We start from the raw sequence: 20,306 nt of genomic DNA on the forward strand, positions 1-20,306 counted from the left end.
CATATTTCTCGATCTTCCGCCACTTTTCGGCTTGAGATAAGCTATATTATTTGTTTTAAGACTATTTCTGTTGTGGAACGAAAAAACTTTTCAGTGAAACGAAGCGACTTTTTTGTGGAACGAAGTGACTTTGAATGGGAACGAAGTGACATGGAACGAAACGACCATGGTACGAAACGACCGGATACCGTTATCAATCTACGTGATGCAGTAGTATGGGAAGAGTGTGACACGCACGTTAACTTAAGTTTCGGTAGGTTTGCTGAATTCCTTTGCACAGATTTATTTAAAAGGTGTTCGCAGAGAAAGTGACGACTATCTTAATATGGAACGAAACATAGTAATGATTTTATCTCGTAAAAAATAAATTTAGTGTATAATTCGTAATGCACTAGTTACTAATCTTGTCAATATTTGACATTTTATTTACATTAGGATTTATGTTTTTAATTATAAATACACGAACCCACAGGCTTGTAGCTTTAAATTTTTATCGTGTTTAAATAAAGGTCATCCATCCATCCATCCAAACAACTGTACAATTGATATTGCCATAGCACTGTTATGCTCGGACACGGCACAGTTAACGTTTTTGCCGGAGAACTGTTTATTTCGTCGTGAATATCTCAATAACTCTCATATTCCATGAATATCTCTCAAATCTCTCATATTGCACACTATGTCCAATAAAGTAGTTTTTAAAAAGCTGTTATACTACATTCTTCTTCTATCAACTTAAGCACCAAAGTGCCTGGAGAGTGAGTACAATTTTATGTCCACTCCTTGCCACTCTCTCCACTTATATAAGATACTGCGCTTTTCTTGTACATATAGCCTCGAACTTAACGCAGGAAATGTGATACAACCGTAACGTTTGACAAAATCAATCCTAAGAACCACTTCAGCTTTATATGTAGATACGGTTAAACATTATTATCTTTGAAAGCAAGCTGATAAAGTGTCCGATTTTGGACACTGGTTTGCTCTTTTGGAAACTAGTGTCCAAATTTTAAATATGATGCCCGATTTTGAACACTTAAGTCTAGTGTCCGAGTTTAATGTCTAAAATCGGACATTGGTGACTCGCTAGCGCCGGATGTCTTCATTTAGTAAAACGAGGCAAGAAAGTAGACGGTGCAATGGTTGCGGAGGAGTGAAAAAGCGAAGGAGTTTTCCACGCTCTTTCACTCCGCTTCACCATGACGCCTACTTGTCTGTGCTACCCTTGTCAGTTCGAAAATCCGCGCCGGTTAACACATGACACATGCATTTTCAGCGGTATCACAAAACATCACGTGACTTGAAGGGGAGTGAGCAAGGAAGTTTCCTGTCCATATCAAGGTTTGTTACGTTTAGCAGTCTTTCACGTAATAAAGTCCCCAGATTCCTCGGCCAGAATAATGTGGAAAGCAGGGGTTGACACCAAAATGACTGTAGGTAGTGCTGGAGATGATGATGACTGGGAAACAGATCCCGACTTTGTGGTGAGTGCCAAACCGAGACTGACTTCCTCTTCGTGTTTGAGTCGATTCATTTATTTCAATATTTAATCACTTTACGCAACTTTCAGTAGACAATCGTGACAAGGTGCCTTTCAACTTAAGTTTCAGTTTCAAATTTATTTCTTGTTAGCTGATATACTAGTATCCTCAACCTAGCATGTTGATTTACTCCTTCAACTCTGTAAGAGCTAATTTGAGAATTCTTAGCCTCCATAAGTCACCCTAATTGCTCAGTTTCTGACATGTTCAGTTTCCAGGGATATTTATGTACGTCATGTAAGATTAAACGAAGAAATATTTCAGCCGATTACTAAGATTCATATCTTTTAGTATTGTGTAATCTTGTTAATGATATCACATATGCCCCCATGAGATACAACAGTGATTGCCTCCTTAATTGGTTCAACAGCAAAAAAATCTCATTTTACTACTCCAGCTAAGTAGTGATGGTTCCAGGGAAGATAACCAATTTTATCAGGATATTTCGTTTTACATAATTTTCTTTATTGGCCTTTTGCATCAAATGGTAGAATTAAGAGATATAATACAGGTATCAAATGACAGCTTTTACTGAAGATCTTTCTTCACTCAGCCATGTAATTTTATATTCCAGAAGTGATAGCTTTTTATGGCAGTTTATTTATTTTTTGGCAGAATGATGTTTCTGAACAAGAACAAAGATGGGGATCAAAGACAATAGAAGGATCTGGACATCAAGAGTCTCTGAAGTAAGTTTATCGTAATGAATTTAGTCAGGTATATAAAGACATAGTGTTGTTGAAAAAGCCTTAGGTGGCAGAGTCAAACCTTGATGATTTTGACTTGCAGAGACTGGACTGAATACTGAATATTTTAGTCTTGAGTTAGCTTAACCCATTAATGGCCACAGCTATTGTGGAAAACTGTGTTTTGCTGTTGTGGTTTTAAAAGCTCAAACTTACCAAAAACCTCTTGACAGCTCGTACACTCGATGGCCTTTTGATCCAAATACAAAATGGCAGCCTGAAAATCTCGGGCACGCACAGAAAGCAAAATTTCGACATAGTCTTTGAGTTGAAAAGTAATGCCCCACTCACGACTTTTACTTTTCTCTCTTTCTCCTGCCCTCTGTTTCCCCTCTCCTTGCCTGAAGTTTCTCCTCACTTGCTGGAAATTTAGTAGGCTTCATTTTGGTGTAGAGATTTTTTAGGAAACTACTCATTATTTTCAAAGCACATGCTCAGAAAGGTAGGTGGGTAATGGAACAGGATTTTCATACAGATTTTCAGGTCAAAGTTACATGGTTTTTTGGCTATTTCTCCAATCTCCTTCACTCAATTACGCTCATTCTGGTATCATTTGAAAGATATTTTCAACCTGTTCAAGTACATGCTCAAAGTCGTGCTCCAGGGTTAAAAGTGATGATGTTACAAGGCGTAGAAAGGGTGTGGGTCCCCTTGGGCGCATACAGGTGCACTGGACATCAATAGGTTAATCATGTCTTAAATGACTCGCCCTACAAATGTAGATGGATGGAAGGGAGAAATTTATGAAAGACTAGTAGGAATAACAAATTGTGTAGAATGTAATAGGACGTAGGAGAGTGACATGGAAATGGCTTTAAATAGTATAGTACTGTAATTGACACCGCGGAAATACGTTTTTTAAGGCATGATACAGTATTTTATTGGCCAGCAGACACCTCGACGAAACCAGAAAATGCCGTTAACTTTTACATTGTTTTCGCTGTGAGTCAAATCAACAGCGTAAAAAGGCAAAACTTAGAAAAAATACTGTAAACTTAGCTTTGAAACTCTGTTCACCTTTTGAATAGTTCTCAAGCTCAATTATATAATTTGCCAAAGCCGAACTGAAGTTGCACAGGATATGAAATTGTTGTTTTTCGCTGGCGGCTCCGTGGCACGTAAGTTTTGTTTATAGAAGAGCATAAGCACTAAGGCTAAAAATGAGACGGTTTTTGAATGGCTGAAGCGGTGATCCGAGGACGCTGCACCATCAGATTTATAAAGCAGTGGCTTGAACCATATAAATCAGTATGTCAACGGCATTCCGGTCAGATTCGCTGAGAAGACAAAACATGCCTGTGTTGCACGGACACCCTATCCCCACTCGTTATTGTACGTATCATAGTTGGCCAAAAACCTGACTGTAACATGTTTACGACTGAAACCCCCAAAAATACAAAAATTGGCTCAACCAGAGGAAGAATAAACTGAGGTATGTTTAAGTACAAAATGTCCATTGTAATGGTAATAAATTAAGTTTTCACTTTCTACCTTAGTTTGTAATTTTTTTTTTTTCAAAGCTGTATTTTTTTTCTGAGCAATAATTTTGCATTTCCCAACAAGTATTTGTTTCCTATCACAATTATGAATAATTTGTAGTATGTCTTTTTTTATGCTGCTCTTCCCTCACTAATCATTTTATTTTATTTATTTATTTTTGCTTTTTCTTTTCTTTCTTTACTAACTTACTGCCATCTGCAACATAAAATATAGTAAACTAACAGAATACTTCTGGTTTATATAGCTCCCTGATTCACAAAGTAACATTACCATCTTGGTACTACTAGAAAGCAAATTTAAAAAAAAATGTTTAAAAAACAAAAGTACTGTAAGGTAAAATAATTATAATAATAAAATTTAATCAATTTATATGAATAAAGCACTGTATTGTCTTTTCTCATATTGCAACAGCCTTGAATGAATCAACTACCTTCTAAACTTGATTTCTTATATTCAGAAGCTGCCTGAATTATAAACAAAGAACTTATGTTGGGTGTTTAAGGAGGTGGAAAGAACATAATAATTATGATGATTAATCTTCCAAATTAGAAATGTCAGAGGGAAATTATCAGAAGTATTTCTGAAGTCAAAGTTGTTTGTGAAAAATGTTCAGGAGAAAATTGATTAGATTAAGCCAGGTGTCAATTCCCAGTTAACAGTAAGTCATGAGGAGTAACCAAAAGCTTGTAATTAGCCTGTGTACTGCTGTGCCCATCCGGTCAAATAAACATCAGGGATGGGATATTCCCAAACGTAAACAATGATAGCACCATACAAATGTCCTTTTCCCAACTTATTACTGGGGAGGGGAGCAATGGTATGACTACACTAGTTGTAGTCAATAAGAAATTCTTACTAATTTTGGCAATATACATATATTTTGCCACCTTGAAAGAAAATGGCTACAAGTCAAATGGGAATGTTTCATAACAATGTTCTGTAGGGATATGATGTAATATTACTGATGGGGATCATAATTATCCTTACAGTGGCAGCGCATGTGATGTGTATGTAAAGCAAAGCAAAGCTAAGCTAATCTTAAAAAAAATGAATGGAAGAAGAGTAGTTGATTGTTTGCATAAATTAATGCAATGCACATGCAAGATAGTGGAATATACTTCAGGTAAACATACATGTGCCTGTAAAAGTTTCAAATGACTGAGTTATAAAAATATAATAATAATAATAATAAAGTGGGTTTCATTGAAATGCTTTCATGTAAAACAATTAGAGCTGTTTGGGAAATTAAAGTAGCTGTTGTTGCAACAGAATAACGCTTGTTTAGTGATGTTTACAAAGGAAGTGGAAATCGAAGAAATTGTGAATTGTTCGCTGCGCTGAGGCTCAACAAAGATTATTATATAGGCGATTGATTGAGGGCGCGGAAAATATGCAATATTTGAGACCGTCCAACATGATCGGTTCATTTATAATTTATCTTGAATTAAGCCTTTAGTAACAGCAGTTGATAGTAGATCTCTATAACATGTCTTTAGTACGTTTGGTTGTGCCTGTTCACGAGATAACTTGTTGATAAAACTGCAAGTATATGAAATGAACAAATGTTTTCATATTTTGATTACGGACACCCGTCCTTAAAGGCACAGAAAATCAGAAGGGTAGAATGGCGAAAAATCAGTCTATAAAGGTAAAATTCTCATCCAAGCGAATAATTACCAAAATGAAAAGGCACCACACGTCGGCGCAAAGTGAGTGTATGAATATTTTCAAAACACAATAATTACCTGTATCGCTTCATGCTAATAACACTTAAAAATCCAACCAGTCTTCAGACTCGCTGGTAAAGTATCTTACAGAACTAATCTCCTGCTTTGTCTGGATAACTATCGCTGTTTTTGACAATTCTGAAGGTGAGGGTGACTGAAGAACCAAGATCGCGCTTCGTAACTGGACGGTCAGCCTAAGTCAGTAAACAGCACACAACTCCAAACGAAATGACTCCCCTAAACCGCTAGTTGTTAAAACGTGGTTTTAGTATTAAAAACTAATTCAAAGGATCAAATATGACAACCTAGGAGAAGTATCATGCATATTTTCCAACTTAAAACCACGCAAAAAGCCGATGTCCTCATATGGAACATATGGAACATATGGAACTGCTTGGCAGCCTAAAGTTGATGACCACTGACCAGTTACTGTGACATCACAAAAACGTGTGGTGTCACTGTAATTCATATAAAATCCAAGTCATCCTCGATTGGAGGTATGGTGCATGGAAATAAGGGCAGTGGTGCTCAGTTACATGTAAGGTGCATGTAGGAGCAAATAATACTAGAAAACATCAATGATGCAGTTCCGTTGAGTGTTACATTGCCTGAAAATAAAATTCATCTACCTTCTTGTTAGTATAAAGGATCTTCGAAAAGGTGTAGAAAAAGACCATGCAAAGATTAAACAAGGTGAGGAACTTATTATCAGTTCATTGTGTTTTGGTGACAGTCACATTAGACTTACTTTTGGAAACAAAGTGACTTTCATAAAGACAATGCATTGGTGCCACAATACATTTTGAGGAGCACCACGTCTCACACTAATGAAGTTCCTAGTGTTTCTGTATTGTGATTGATTTGCTATAGAGAGCTTATCTGCTGCAAAACATGTATTTGCTAAGTTTTATTTCCCAAGAGTCTATTTGAAGAGAATACCATAATCAGTAAGTTTCTCATTAAAGTCCGTTTCTTTTTTTCTTTTTTCAGATGAAAGTGAGAAAGGGTATCCTTTGGATTACAGTTATGTTTTAATTCACAGATCTATGCAAAACTGACACACGGCTGTTTTGCATTCCTACTAGTTTATAAATAATTGTATATAACTGAGGATAATACAAGAGATCAGTTTTTATGATAAATTATGAAGCCACATGTAGCAAGAGTGGCAGATGCAGAGACCTAATGATTAGTGAGCTTGACTCTAGGTCCAGAGGTTCAGGTTCAAACCTTTGCCAGATCATTCTGTTGTACTGTACTTTCACAGTGCTTCTGTCCACACAGGAGTACAAGTGACCACTTGCATTACCACTAACTGCCTCCCAGTTAGCTCAATTGGTTAGAGCGCTTGACTGTTGTGCAGGAGGTCGAGGTCGAGGGTTCGAGCCCCGGCTGGACCAACACTCAAGGTCTTAAAATAACTGAGGAGAATGTGTTACCTTTCTATAATAAAATTATCAAGAAATGGATAGACATTCTGGTCTTCTCGGATAAGGACGAATAAACCGTTGGTCCCGTCTCCTGCATCTATTAATTAGTTAATTTGGTTAGGCAGGGGATGTTAAAGAACCTACTCACGGGATTACTGTGATGTGGTCTGGCTTGTTTGTTGGGAATTGGGGGGGGGCATCTTCAAATAAGTTTCCTTCGATTGTTTGTAAACTGCTCATGCAGTCTGGCCAAAGTCCCCGAAAACTGTTGTTATGCGCATTTGATCATATCCACATGCTAATTTGCACAATATAAATATTAAATTATTATTATTATTAGCAAATTGTTAGGGAAGCCCAATGAAATTGTGTGGAAGGGGGGGTAACCCTTTTATGGACTGGCATCCCATCCAAGGAGAGTGATTATACTTCTAATCGCTTCATGCCAAGGAAACCACAGTAAGCCTCAGTTAAATGATTGTCAATGGGCATGCATGCATGACATATAGTATGACATATAGCTTCCTGGTACAAGTGTCATATATTTGCCCTGTGTATTAGCATTACGTGTGTACAGATACATATGTACATGCATGATAAACAATTGGGCAGAGAACTCTTTCCTTGATGAGTGGAATAGTCCTAAAGCTTCCTATGGTTATGGTGGGAAGTTTGGAGTGCAAAAAGACAGAATGGATCAGGTATTAGTCAGAAGTTGTTCACTGTCAGGTTTTGTTTTACTGACAGTACTTTAATTTATTACTGTAGCTAATTTTTGTGTTGAAGTACTCTTGCTTATCCTCTGTAACTTTTCCTTGCTATAAATAGGTGTATCATAGATTTGAGGTTATAACATTATAGTAACTTACATATAATATTCTCTTTGCAGTCTGTAGTTGGATTTGACTATGAGGGGAAGGTGGAGAAGCATGTATCACAAACAGGTTAGGGTTTTTCTAAGTGATATATCTGCATCCAACTCCTAATTAGAATGTAATAAGATCCATTGTAAGAATGGTACCATAACTGTGTAAAATACATATATCTCATTAGACGTTTTGTACGGGCTTGTCAAAATACAAATAACAAGTGAAAATACTCAGCGATACTACACAACAAAACATCTAATAAATTAATTAATAATCCAACACGCCAAATTGTTATTTCAGTGCAGGCGAATTTCGCAGATATTTATTTACGGGGAGTGTGTGACAGAAGTATGCGAAGTGGAACGGAATTGGCGCGTTGTCGTGTTGCTTTTTTTTTCTTCAATAAGTGAAGAAATTTCCAGGTCATCTTGCTGTTTTTCTTCATTCAATTCATGTAATAAACTTGGATGTATATTTGCCAGCCATTCTGACTCTTCGTCATCGAAAATAATGATTCAAATTGTCTGCCATTTTTTTTCGTAACTACAATTCAATTCTTCGCTTGCGCAATGTGAGAAAACCTGTTTAACCGGTACTCTAGTTAGTACAGTACAAATACACGTGATATTTGTACTCGTCTATGGCGTTATTTGTACTCTATGAAGTGTAGTTGGATACTAAATGTGGATATGTTGTAGTTTAATTTTATCCTTGGTTCAAATTTTCTTTTCTTTTGTTCTCGGTCATGTTAATGTATGATAATGAGTTTGAAACAAACAAAAATAAAATTTGAACCAAGGATAAAATCGAACTACAACAGATACACCAAAATTGAACTGCAACAGAAACACCATCTCCAGTAGTGGTCTTGGGGTACTGCGAGGTATGGGTACTGCATCTTTTGGTTCCATTAAAGTATCAAGGGTGGTTATTTACATATAGCAGTCATTTTATTACTGCTAAATTCACTTGGCTGTTACCTTCAGGTGACTTCATGTACAGGTTTATCACTTATGGCTCTGTAAACAATGGACACATAGGTTGTTATCATGAGCTGGAAGTACATTGTACTGACTTGCAGTTATGATAACCAATGTTACATGTATTGAGCACATTTAAAGTGTTTACAGACAAAGTTTTTAGAGAGGGGTAAGTCATTCTTTAGCCAACAGCTTTTAGGGATCTTTTCTTTAAAGAAATCACTGCTTCCATGTACGTTTATCTATAGAAGACCATAAAATTGTCTCACTGGCTTTTATTGGTTATCTTGATAGACTATTCTACTGGATTTGGTGGCAAGTATGGTGTTCAGAAGGACAGAGTTGACCAGGTTTATCCTTTAAGTTAATTTTTAAGATTTGTATTTTGAATGCATAGTCTTGTAATACTGTATTCAGTAGCTTTACTCTGTGGTTTACTAACCAAAGTGTACACACAAGTGTGAGTATCTTTTTACTGTACGAAGTATTTCCAGAACTTTAAAACTGTCAATGGCAGTAAGGCAGGGCTAGGTGTACATTGGCATTCATGTGCAGGTACCAAGTAAACAACAGATTAGTAGTAAATTTATATGAATTTAGTTTGATTACAAGTACATGATCTTGTAATTCTTTAAGTATATTATTCATAGTTTACCTATGTTTCCCACTAAGTGGCTCTGACTTCCAGTACTAATTACAGCTGACTTATTATGTTTCACTGACTGATTGATATTCATGGTCTTTAGTAATTAATTTTATTAGTAAGTAATTTATAAATTACTGATTGTATTAATTTTAGTTACACATTCAATATTTATTTTTATTCACTATTTGTTTCAACATTTTGTATTCCATTTTAGGCGGCTGTTGGATTCGAATATGAAGGCAAAACTGAGAAGCATGCTTCACAACAGGGTGTGTGTTCTTTAGTAAATAAACTCCTTCAGGCTGCTGGTATGTCCACTGGTAATGTTCACAGTCACTGTGATATATTGACTGAAAAAAAAAAATATTTTGCATCATGTGACATAAAGTTGCAAATAAAATTGCACAAATAGGTGGGGGGATAAATGAGGATACTTACTTTCAACTGATTGATTTGTCAGTCCAGCTTGTGCAATCCACTGTTTCATTGTCCTTTTGTAACAACCGATGAACCGAGAGGTGTTCACCTAGCTTGCACACATTATACGATACAAATGCCTGTGTATAATTCTCACCTTTGATTGTATCCCTATAATTATACTTAACAGATTATTCAAAAGGATTTGGTGGGAAGTATGGTGTTCAGAAGGACAGAGTTGATCAGGTAAATGACAGTGTTATTTTCATCTTATGGCTGTGTACATGAAGTAACTGAATGCTCCTTGAAAGAGTAGCCAAAAAGTTACTGAACTTAAAAACTAAACACTGACACTGATTGAATAAACATTTTAGTGATATTTTACCCATTCAGTAATGATTTCATCTCGTAAAAAATAAATTTAATGTATAATTCGTAATGCTTCATAGTTACTAATCTTGTCAATATTTTGACATTTTATTTACATTAGGATTTGTTTTTAATTATAAAATAATACATGACCCACAAGCTTGTAGCTTTAAATTTTTTATCGTGTTTAAATAAAGGTCATCCATCCATCCATCCACAGTAGATTTGCTCATAGTGTATGGCAAAACCCAACGTAGTGAAAATAATAAAAGATGAGTCAATCTGTTTCCAGGTGATTATTATTTTGGACAGCTGCTTTGTACTGTACAATTATACTGTAACAGCAATTCTGGTGGTCATCACAACTTCCAAAATGTTTCAAAATCTAGCGGTAATCAAGATGCAATCTCTGAGTCTCTCTTATTTAAAATGTACAGTGAACACTTCTTAATCGTTCAACTTCTAAATTAATAGCAATTTGATGTAAGTTTATATACTCTTTTGAGATTTTATTTTTTTTTACCTTACTTACATGACAGGCAGCAGTTGGTTATGACTATGAAGGCAAAACTGCAGCACATGTTTCCACTAAAGGTTTGTCAAATTATTTTTGTTGAAAATGTTTCAATCCAATTGAGAGTGTACATCATTCTGTATGTTGTAAGCTACAAGACAATTAAGGTTTCTGCCTAATTCTTGTACAATTCCATATTTGAACAAAATGTTTTAAAATTTTCTCTTGTGTTCTTACATGTAGATCACTCCAAAGGATTTGGCGGCAAGTTTGGAGTCCAAAAAGATAGAGTTGATAAGGTGAACAAAATTACAATGTACATGTACATGGATTTGTGCAATTTCATTCATGTATGATCACTGACAGTGGAACATCCAAACTTAAACATGTCCACATTTCAGTTTTCAGAAGATTTACACCTCTGACAACACATGGACAATAAACCAATAACTGTTTCCTTCTTTAGGTGGCTGTTGGCTATGAATATGAAGGGAAAACAGAAGCACATGCTTCACAAAAAGGTACCTCCTTCTACATTGTATATTTTCAACCAAACTTGAAGAGAATATTTTACCTTGTACTGTAAATTGTATATTTTAGAAAAAATTGATTCAAATTTTCTTGCTCTGAAAAACTTTTAGTGCATTAATTTTGTACAAATAAATTCTCACCAAAAGTAGATAAGCCCTATTCTAAGCCTCAAATGGTGGTGTAGCTTGTGAGATTTATTTTTTCTCCTGTTAGATCATTCAAAAGGGTTTGGTGGCAAGTATGGAGTTCAGAAGGATAGAGTGGACAAGGTACAGTATTCATCTGATAACTCTTTAGCAGGTCTCGGTGGTGTTTGTGGTGGCTAGACAGGAACAGGCATTTTGGGGAAAGGCAGAGTTAATTTGAGGATTTTTGTTGGCTTAAAGGAGAAGTCTTTTTCTCCTAATGCATCATAATGATATTGATTATTTTATAATTTGTTAAAGCTATCTCCCAGCATTCTTACCATCAAGTTTATTCAGCTTTTTCAATCATAAGTGAATTTACAGCCACTTGACACTTTGAAAATTCTATTCTACACGTGTATTTTGTATTAACAGTGGGTGTGGAGGGAACTACAAAAAATAATATGCCTCTGCCCATGAATTAATTGCTAATATTAGAGTGTACCTACTTTACTTTGTGGGGCAGACCCCAATGGTGCAACCACCTTACTACCAGAGTGCAATTGAAAGCATTGTATTGCCAACAGGATACTTTAGGGCTACTCAATCTATGGTCAACAGCTGCAGAAGTCTATTTGAACTATAATATTAAATTAAATTAAATTAAATGTTCTAAATACTTGCATGATCAAGAATTTAAAATGGAAAAAGTTTTAAACTTTAGGGATATTAGTTTTGAGGAGAAAATGATACTAAGATTGTTCAGAAGCATATCCATGCTGTGGGTGTATTGTACACCTGGATGCTTAATAGCAGGTTTTGATCATCATCCACAACTTTTGAAAGTCAAGAGCAAAGAGCCAAGTAAGAAGAACACAACTCAAAGAGCCAAGTAAGAAGAACACAACTCATACCAGACCAGAAAGGAGTTGGACAATGTCAGTTTGCATTTTGTTGACCATCATTTTTAAAATCAAGTGAAACAAGCATGTCCTGTTTCAATGGTGTGGTCATATGGAAGCAAAGTTCTTAAACTTTGGAGAAGCTGACAGAAGGAATTTTTCAAGCCAAGATTTGAAGGAAGACTAGTCAATCCTCGGCAAATTTGAAACTTTGTCAGCATCTTATGTAAGTGAAATGGAACATTTTCTGTTTACCAATTTCAGTTACTGTAGTTGTATGGTGTTGACTGGGGAAGTTTGAGACAGTTGCCAGCAGATAGAGAGATAAATGGTTTAGAGGAAGAGCAGGAAGTTGCTGAAACTCTTAGTGATGTTGAGGTAGTCAGGTTTGCTGTTTTTTTAGATCAGTCATTGGTTTGCTTGTGGAATGTTTTTAGCTACTGACAATGCTGTACATGCACTGTTGTTGTCCCAAGTAAATCAACTTTGAACTAAAAAAAGAACTTCAGTGAGTATCATACAAAAACAAATGCACCCAGGAAAGTTAGGAACAAGATCCTTTGGAATGTGTACATTGAAAAGAATGGTTTGTGATGTGCAGCATATTCCAGTGTATACTCAGTATTTCTAGAATACTGTTGTGTCCATAACCCAGAATGAAACTCAGCAATGGATGACCCAACCTAGCAGAATGGAATCTGGAGTAGTAAGAGACCATGCAAAACATGATGTAAAGTGCAAATGACATCATTAACTAAAGTGAACTGTGTTGTCATGACACTCACCGTGGACAAGCAGTTGAATTCAGTTGGTAGTGTGTCATCATGGTAGAACTCACTCAAAGACAGTCATTTCAGATTTTTCCATCAAGGAGATAGCAATCCCTCTCAATTTTTTTCCATCAACGTCATATCCATGAGAGGTTATCTAAAAGCATGTCTTTTTGTTTAGAAGAGCAAAGTGAAATATAAAGTGACAATGACTTGTATAGGGGTGAAATTGCAAATTGACAGTATTTCACCCAGTGATCTAAAATTATGGCTATACTTAGATGGTAACGATGTTTTTCCTGGAAAAGGTAAAATTAATTATGCACCATGTTACATCTAAATGGAAGTGAAATATGAAAAAGAAAAGAGTATTCTCTGAAACAACAAATTAAAGTAGTATGAACTTTATACGTGGAGCATGAGGGATGAACTGTGAAGCAAGATACACAAGGAAAAGACCAAGATTTGTATGGGGCGACCCAAAGAAAAAGTCACTTGAAGTTATTCTCAATCAACCAAATACATTGTGTGTTTCATCCAGCTTAAAACTAACCTAGTTTTAAATCTGAGATACATTTACATGACTGTATGTTTTTGACCTTAAGTAGTTGAGTACTAAGTTAAGCTAACTTCGGTTTGCATTTTGGTATAACCTAACTCTTTCAGTACCAAGATCTCAGTGGTAATTCTCCTTATTGTTTGCCATTTAATATTTGTTATGATGTTAGTTCAGAGAATTTGGCATTGGATAAATTAATAATCCCCCAATTGATTTTTCTTATTATTCCCATCGCATCACATGTCAGCTTGATATTTTGTTGACGTTGTTATAAGAAGTTCTGTCATGTCACTCATGGGAATTAAAGAGTGGAGAGAAAAAGAGCCAAAAAAAGAAAAATACAGCTAAGACACTCACTAGAAATGAAGAATATCTGTTACATTTCTTTACAAGATAAATGACTACAAAATGGAATGGTAGACAGAAGAAACATACAAATAGGTAGTGACACTGTAGTTAGGTAGACAAAATACATTTTAGATACAATCATGCAAGTATTTCTTATTACTTAAAATTTAGAGCTTGTTTGTGCAGAATGTTACAAATTATATTGAGTGGTCATTTACATCAAACACAGGTCAGTTGTACCCCCTTGTGTATCATCTCTTAACCCATGGATTTTTTAATGACTGTTGAACAACTAAATTATTCCGTTATTGAGACTTTGTAAGAAATTGAGACTTTTTAAAAATCTGCATGTACTCCTGGTTATACATTTATTTGTGTATGAAGTTATTTAAAAATCTGCATGTACTCCTGGTTATACATTTATTTGTGTATGGAAAAGTGAATTTTAACCATCAGATGCATACCAAAAGTGTCTTTGAAGTTTCTTCTTTCAGTTGGCATAAACTGATAAAAGTAATTTTGATAAATTTTTACTGCCTGAAAAAAATTTTACTAGCATTGAAATCTTTGAGAATTCTGATGCCCACTAAGCATTTCTTTGTGATGTAGTTTTAATTGTTGATCTATTCGTTGACAGAATGGGGATACAATTGACCTGCCTCATGCCAACTAGTCATATTAATATAAATTTGTTTCTTCTCTAAACAGCCCGAAGATGAATGAGCCAGCAGGAGGAGCAAGGAGCAGCCTCTGAGATGTTTTTCTTCCATTCAAATCGTGTTTAGTTTTTAGCTGAATGGGATTGTAACACATAGAGGATTTGATATTGCCTCTTAAAACTGATTTAACAAAATGACTGCATGAAGTAGAAGTTAATTCAATTTTTCGTTGTTTCAATTTTTTATCTCATGTCATGAAATGAAATGCAGCTTGATAAAAATAACAGGAAAACTTGTCTCTAGTTTATTTATTGCTATTTCATTGTGTTTTTCTGTTGTTACTGACCATTGGCTCTGATCATGTGAAAAAATTTCACCCATTGTTTACAAATTGTTGAGGAAGAAAATGCATGGTTTCAAATTTTGTATGCATCCATACCTATTTGTTATAAAATGATAAGAAATTCAGACTGTAATATCTTGAGTGAATCTCTGTGAGATGATGAATACATTATTTTCCTTAAATTAGCATTTCTGAACAATTATGAGTTTCAAATACATGTAATTGTTCTTTCACTTTGCATAATTTTTAACTCTGCCTTGGGGTGAAATAATTGAGCAATTTAGAGCTTAAAAAAGCCAAACAGTGTGTGAGTTTTCTTTAACTTTATGAGATTTTCAGAAAAATATAAATCACCAATTCAGCAATTTCTGACACCACCTTGTTTGCGGATTTAGCATAGTAAAGCTTATTGCAAAAAATGTCGTTTGAAAAACCAGTATGACTCCTAGCTGGTGCAATTCAAGATTTTTTTCTTCTCAAATGGCTTATAGTTAACAGTGACACAGATAACTCCTGTTTATTAAGTACTTTCAGCTTTGAGTTCTTCATGGGTTTGTAGGTACTATTTGAAAATTAAACATGATGCAAATAATTTATAACACATTTTTGATGATGACAATTTTTAATTCTTTTCTCTCTTCCCAGACTGCTGTTGGCTTTGAATACCAAGGAAAGACAGAAGAACATGCTTCACAAAAAGGTGTCTTTTAATTTATTCAAAAATCATTTTAGGAATTTCATCTCTTTCAAGATATTTTCTCCTCTTGAAAGAGATGAATTCCTACTTTGTTGCAAAACAATTTATCTCAACATACACATGTACACACATGTACCTCTGAAAATGGCTCTTAAAAATTGGTGCAATGTTGAAAGCAATTTGTTTCTAGCTTGTGGGAATCGATTTGTCCAATCACATTATTTTATCTCTTTCAGATCATTCAAAAGGCTTTGGAGGAAAATATGGAGTGCAAACAGACAGAGTTGACCAGGTCAATTTATTGAAATTTTTTTCTGAATTAAAGTCAACCTCAATGTTCATACATGTAAGATTTAGTACCTGACAATTTTATTTTATCTCCCCAGTCTGCTGTGGGCTTTGAATACCAAGGCAAAACTCAGGAACATTCCTCTCAGAAAGGTTAGTCATAGTCTTGCTACTGCCTTTGCGAGGGATTGTGTACATGTCTGAAGTATTTTCAAGGCAAGAATAAGTAGAGCAATTTTCAATTGCATGTCGAATGTGTAATCCTGGGTTGCTTTGGTTTTGCCTTCCTTCGCTCTCTGATTGATCCAGAAAACTCCCGCTACTCTCTCAACCAATCAGCTGCAAAACTAAAACCAATCACGCCGGCGTTTTCCCGCGCTTTAGGCAGTTTGGTCGTTTTTACTTTGAGTTCTCATTCGCTCTGAAAGGCAATTCCTGTCTTCTGATTGGCCGTTGTGATTACTTTGGTTTTGGTTTTGCGACATTCATTCAAAAAGCGCTCTATTGAGCAAATTATATAAATAGACGAATACACTTTCAATTGATTTACGTGAAAGTTGAACACAATAAATACCTGTTGCTTAACCCTTTCGCTCTCAAGCTCGGACGATAAATTTCTCACCTTGTCTGTCGTACAATTCTTGTTACTCTCGATCTGAGAAATTGGTGTGAACTTAAGTGCTCTCAGTTGATAGTTTCGTACTTCTCATCTTCTTTCTTTTTTTAATCTGCCGATATTGTAAGAAATTAATTTTCAGTCACTCCGGGGATTGAAAAGGTGATTGCAGATGTAACTTAGTGCGGCGAAGCATGTGAAGTCCTCTCAAATGGCTCACCTATCTAATATGGCATAGCGTTTGTCTTCGTTACTACCTACAACAATTTCTCCCCCCCTCCCCCCCAGTGCTAGAAAAACTTCTGTAGAATGGTCACCTCTACAACAGCTTTTTATTTGTTCTGCCCAAAAGAAGTGAATAAAGGGAGGCTTTGTTTTACGCGAACACAGCTTATTTCCCTTCCATTGTACTTCAGATCACTCCAAAGGTTTTGGTGGTAAATTTGGCGTCCAGACTGATAGACAAGATGCAGTAAGTGTGATTGAGGGAATCTGATACGTTCATTATCCTTGAATATTTCCAACACCCTAGCTCAACTTTGTTGTTTGCCACTGTTTCGCTCCATCATTAAACACCCTAAGTTAATTGTTCATCTGTTGTACAAGGAGAAGTTAGTTTGAAGTTTTTCAGAGGAGTAGCACATTCTTACTGATATGTGAAATGTTTTGCAAGTAAACTGTGCTTGTTTATCCTTACTCTTCAGTCTGCTGGAGGTTTTGATGAAATGCAAGAAGTAAAATCAACTTATCAGACAGCAAAACCACGTGCAGGTCGGTTCTGTTCGCAAACCTTTTTTTTTTTTTTTTTTTTTTTTTTTTTTCGTGTGTGTGTGTGTTTGCGTGCGTGAGTTAGAAAGGCTCCCCTATTTTTTTACCAACCGCCCCTTTCTTTTTCTGTGGCTGGGAGTAGGGTTTGAAGACAAACATTTTTGCTGCGTCTTTGTTTTTGCAAACCTTTTATGGGGAGGAAGGGGGGGTGGAGGGCTATTGCAAACAATAAGTTTGAATGGCTGTTAACGTTCCTCCTCGCAAGAATGGTTTTTGTTATGGTTGCCCCTGAAGTTTGTAGAATATCCATCTTTAGTTCTGTGAAAGCCAAAGCCAGACAACTTTCTTCCACCTAACCGAAAGAGTACTGGTTAAAAAAATAATAAGCGAATGGTGTACAACCGTAATCGCGATAAAGTCGGTGCAGATAAGACACTGTCCTTGTTATGGGCCTGTTTGTTTGTTAGTTTCTTCTAATTATAAGATGTATGATTCAAAATTTGCATTGGTCAGGGTCTGGAGCAGCAGGCAACTTGAAGTCAAAGTTTGAAAACTTAGCCAGAGAGCAGGAAGAGGTCTGTTGATGAGTACCGTACTGAAGAACTTTTAAGTTTTCTTGGCATTTTGAGCTCTTGTTAATAATTATTCGTTTACCCAAAATGTTAATAATTTTGCTGTTACAGGAAAACAAGAGACGCGCAGAAGAAGAGAGAGCTCGGCGACAAGCAAGAGAACAAAGAGAGAAAGAGATCAACGAGAAAAGGCATGCAGAGGTACTTAATCAACCCAGCCTTATTTCGACTTGGGGCAAAGTGGTTAATTATTAGTCCAAATTCAGCCTAATATCTGATACAACCGTTCAAACGATGGTTACAGATTTGAAAAACTCAATATAGGAGAAAATAAACCTAATCTTCCATCCATTAGGATTCGAGCCCCTTTCAGGTTCGATTGGTGGGCGTATGCTCCAGCTAACGACTGTGCTAAAGAGAACTCGCTGTCGAGCAAAGCTCGTATGCAGTCAGCGTACAATTAAAAAAAAAAGGTTTGCGTAATGTTGTCTTTTTCAGCAAGAAGCACACGACAGAGAGGAGGCAGAGGAGGAAGCCCGTCGCCAGGCGGAGGAGGAAGCCCGACGTCAGGCCGAGGAAGAAGCTCGGCGAGAGGAGGAAGCGGCCAGACAACAAGAAGAAGCTGAAGCACAGCAGGAGTATGAAGAAAACGAACCTGAAGCGACCTATGAAGAGACAGGGGAACAGAGATATGACCCAGAACCTACAGATCTCTACGAGGAAGTTACCCAACAACAGCAAACAACCCAGGAAGAGGTAGAAGGTTACATAGATGCTACAGTTAAAAGTATAGTTATGTTGTCACAGTTTCAGTGTTCAGTCAAAGGTGGCTCAATGGAATAAGAATTGATCACGCAGTTGATGTAAATTTCGGAAAAGCATCATACAAGTTACGAGAAACTGTAGTTTGGTAATGCCTAAGTGAATACGGTCGTCAAAGGGACTATTGTTGGTTGCGAGCGTTTTCAGTTATATTTACATTTATGTTTACCCCTCCGCCATAGCTTAGTATGATCATCGTGAGGCTTGTTGTTTTTACTTTAGCGTAATATTTCTTTTTGTACTTGTTGAAGGTCAGCGGAGGAGCCTCAGGAAAAACTGCGAGAGCACTTTACGATTATCAAGCAAGTAAGTCTTTCAATTTGTTATTCTTGCTTTTCCCGCCACATCAGGGAGCACTGCCGAGCTCTGAAATGCGCAAATCCAAAATCTCAATAAAATACTTGTCTTTTAGGCAACTTGACAAAGCGAAATCTGTACTTACCGTCCGGCACGAATAGCACTGAAAATTTCTAGCTGAACTCTCGTTCGTTCAACACAGTGCTCTTCTGTTCAATGTGTTTTGCCCCTCGCTGAGCTTTCCGCACCTTAAAGATTTTCATTCTATGTATGACGAACGTATTTCTTAGACAACCATGTGTGGACTTAAGAGACACCGCCATTGACTCCTTCAATTCATTTCTAGCTGCAGACGATGAGATAACATTTGACCCTGATGACGTCATCACTGACATAGAGGAAGTGGATGACGGATGGTGGATGGGAACATGTAACGGAAATAGGGGACTGTTTCCGGCTAATTATGTAGAACTGATTTAAATAACTCCATCGATCAGAAACACTGATTCTGTTTGCAAGAGAGTAATCCAGAGCAGTTTAACTTTCATGTACATGATGATTTTTGCTACGACACGGAATGAAGATTTCTTAAAATAACAAAAATATGAAAGTTAAACAATGACCGGCCCACTTTACTATAGACGGCAATTGATGAGTGAATTTTTGAGCTAAAGGTTTTTTTTAAACAACTGAACATTTCTACAGAATAACGCAGAGAACTTGAATGCGTCGTGAAAAGGTTTGCAGCAATTTTCGTGAATTGTTAATTTTACCAGTACTACGATGAGCAATTTGACACCGTCAAAAATTATTTTATCGCTGAGCATCATGAGTCCTAATATTACATTAATCACAAGACAATTTTTATTGAGCATATTTTACATCTCGGCATAAATAGGCAACAATTTAATAATGAAATAGGTGATTCTCGGTGTTTTAACTGCGTCAAACGATAATCTCACCATAGCTTTATTAAAATGACTGCAAAAAAAAACCTCGTCCGTCACTGGAAGTACCAATATTTGCGACACGTTTGAAGGGTAAAGTCATGATTAGCGTTGAAATATTTTGTAACTCCTTAAAAGTTTTACTATTAAAAGAAAAGATTTTTCTAACAGCTTAAAAAGTTTTATTAGTAAAAGAAAAGAGTACATCACCTATTGTAGTGTTTTGTTTTTGTTTTTTTTAACGAAATCTGTTAAACCATTTCAGTTTCGTATCATTCATATTTTTTTACACAATGTACATCAAGTGTTTGGTTTTGCTTTGT

The 20,306-nt window shown here is 36.1% G+C and overlaps 1 protein-coding gene across 1 annotated transcript; it reads left to right on the forward strand.

Moving 5' to 3' along the window:
* The first annotated feature begins 1,300 nt into the window (after positions 1 to 1,300).
* LOC111321316 (src substrate protein p85) lies at positions 1,301 to 20,192 on the forward strand. Its single transcript, XM_022924167.2, has 23 exons — positions 1,301 to 1,484; positions 2,157 to 2,230; positions 6,155 to 6,207; positions 6,505 to 6,520; positions 7,585 to 7,645; positions 7,834 to 7,888; positions 9,088 to 9,143; positions 9,654 to 9,708; positions 10,047 to 10,102; positions 10,765 to 10,819; positions 10,983 to 11,038; positions 11,206 to 11,260; positions 11,484 to 11,539; positions 15,622 to 15,676; positions 15,910 to 15,965; positions 16,060 to 16,114; positions 16,994 to 17,049; positions 17,282 to 17,348; positions 17,859 to 17,920; positions 18,029 to 18,118; positions 18,416 to 18,673; positions 18,991 to 19,045; positions 19,383 to 20,192. The coding sequence occupies exons 1-23, from the start codon at positions 1,401 to 1,403 to the stop codon at positions 19,514 to 19,516; spliced, it is 1,620 nt and encodes a 539-aa protein (XP_022779902.1). The 5' UTR covers positions 1,301 to 1,400; the 3' UTR covers positions 19,517 to 20,192.
* Positions 20,193 to 20,306: the final 114 nt, after the last annotated feature.

Source organism: Stylophora pistillata, chromosome 1 (genome assembly GCF_964205215.1).
Source record: "Stylophora pistillata chromosome 1, jaStyPist1.2, whole genome shotgun sequence".
In the NCBI taxonomy this organism is placed as follows: domain Eukaryota; kingdom Metazoa; phylum Cnidaria; class Anthozoa; order Scleractinia; family Pocilloporidae; genus Stylophora; species Stylophora pistillata.

Coding starts and splice junctions, on each gene's coding strand:
- LOC111321316 (XM_022924167.2), top strand. CDS start 1,401: ATGTGGAAAGCAGGGGTTGACACCAAAATGACTGTAGGTAGTGCTGGA. Junction 2,231..6,154: donor GGACATCAAGAGTCTCTGAA/GTAAGTTTATCG, acceptor CCTTCTTGTTAG/TATAAAGGATCTTCGAAAAG. Junction 10,103..10,764: donor AGAAGGACAGAGTTGATCAG/GTAAATGACAGT, acceptor CTTACATGACAG/GCAGCAGTTGGTTATGACTA.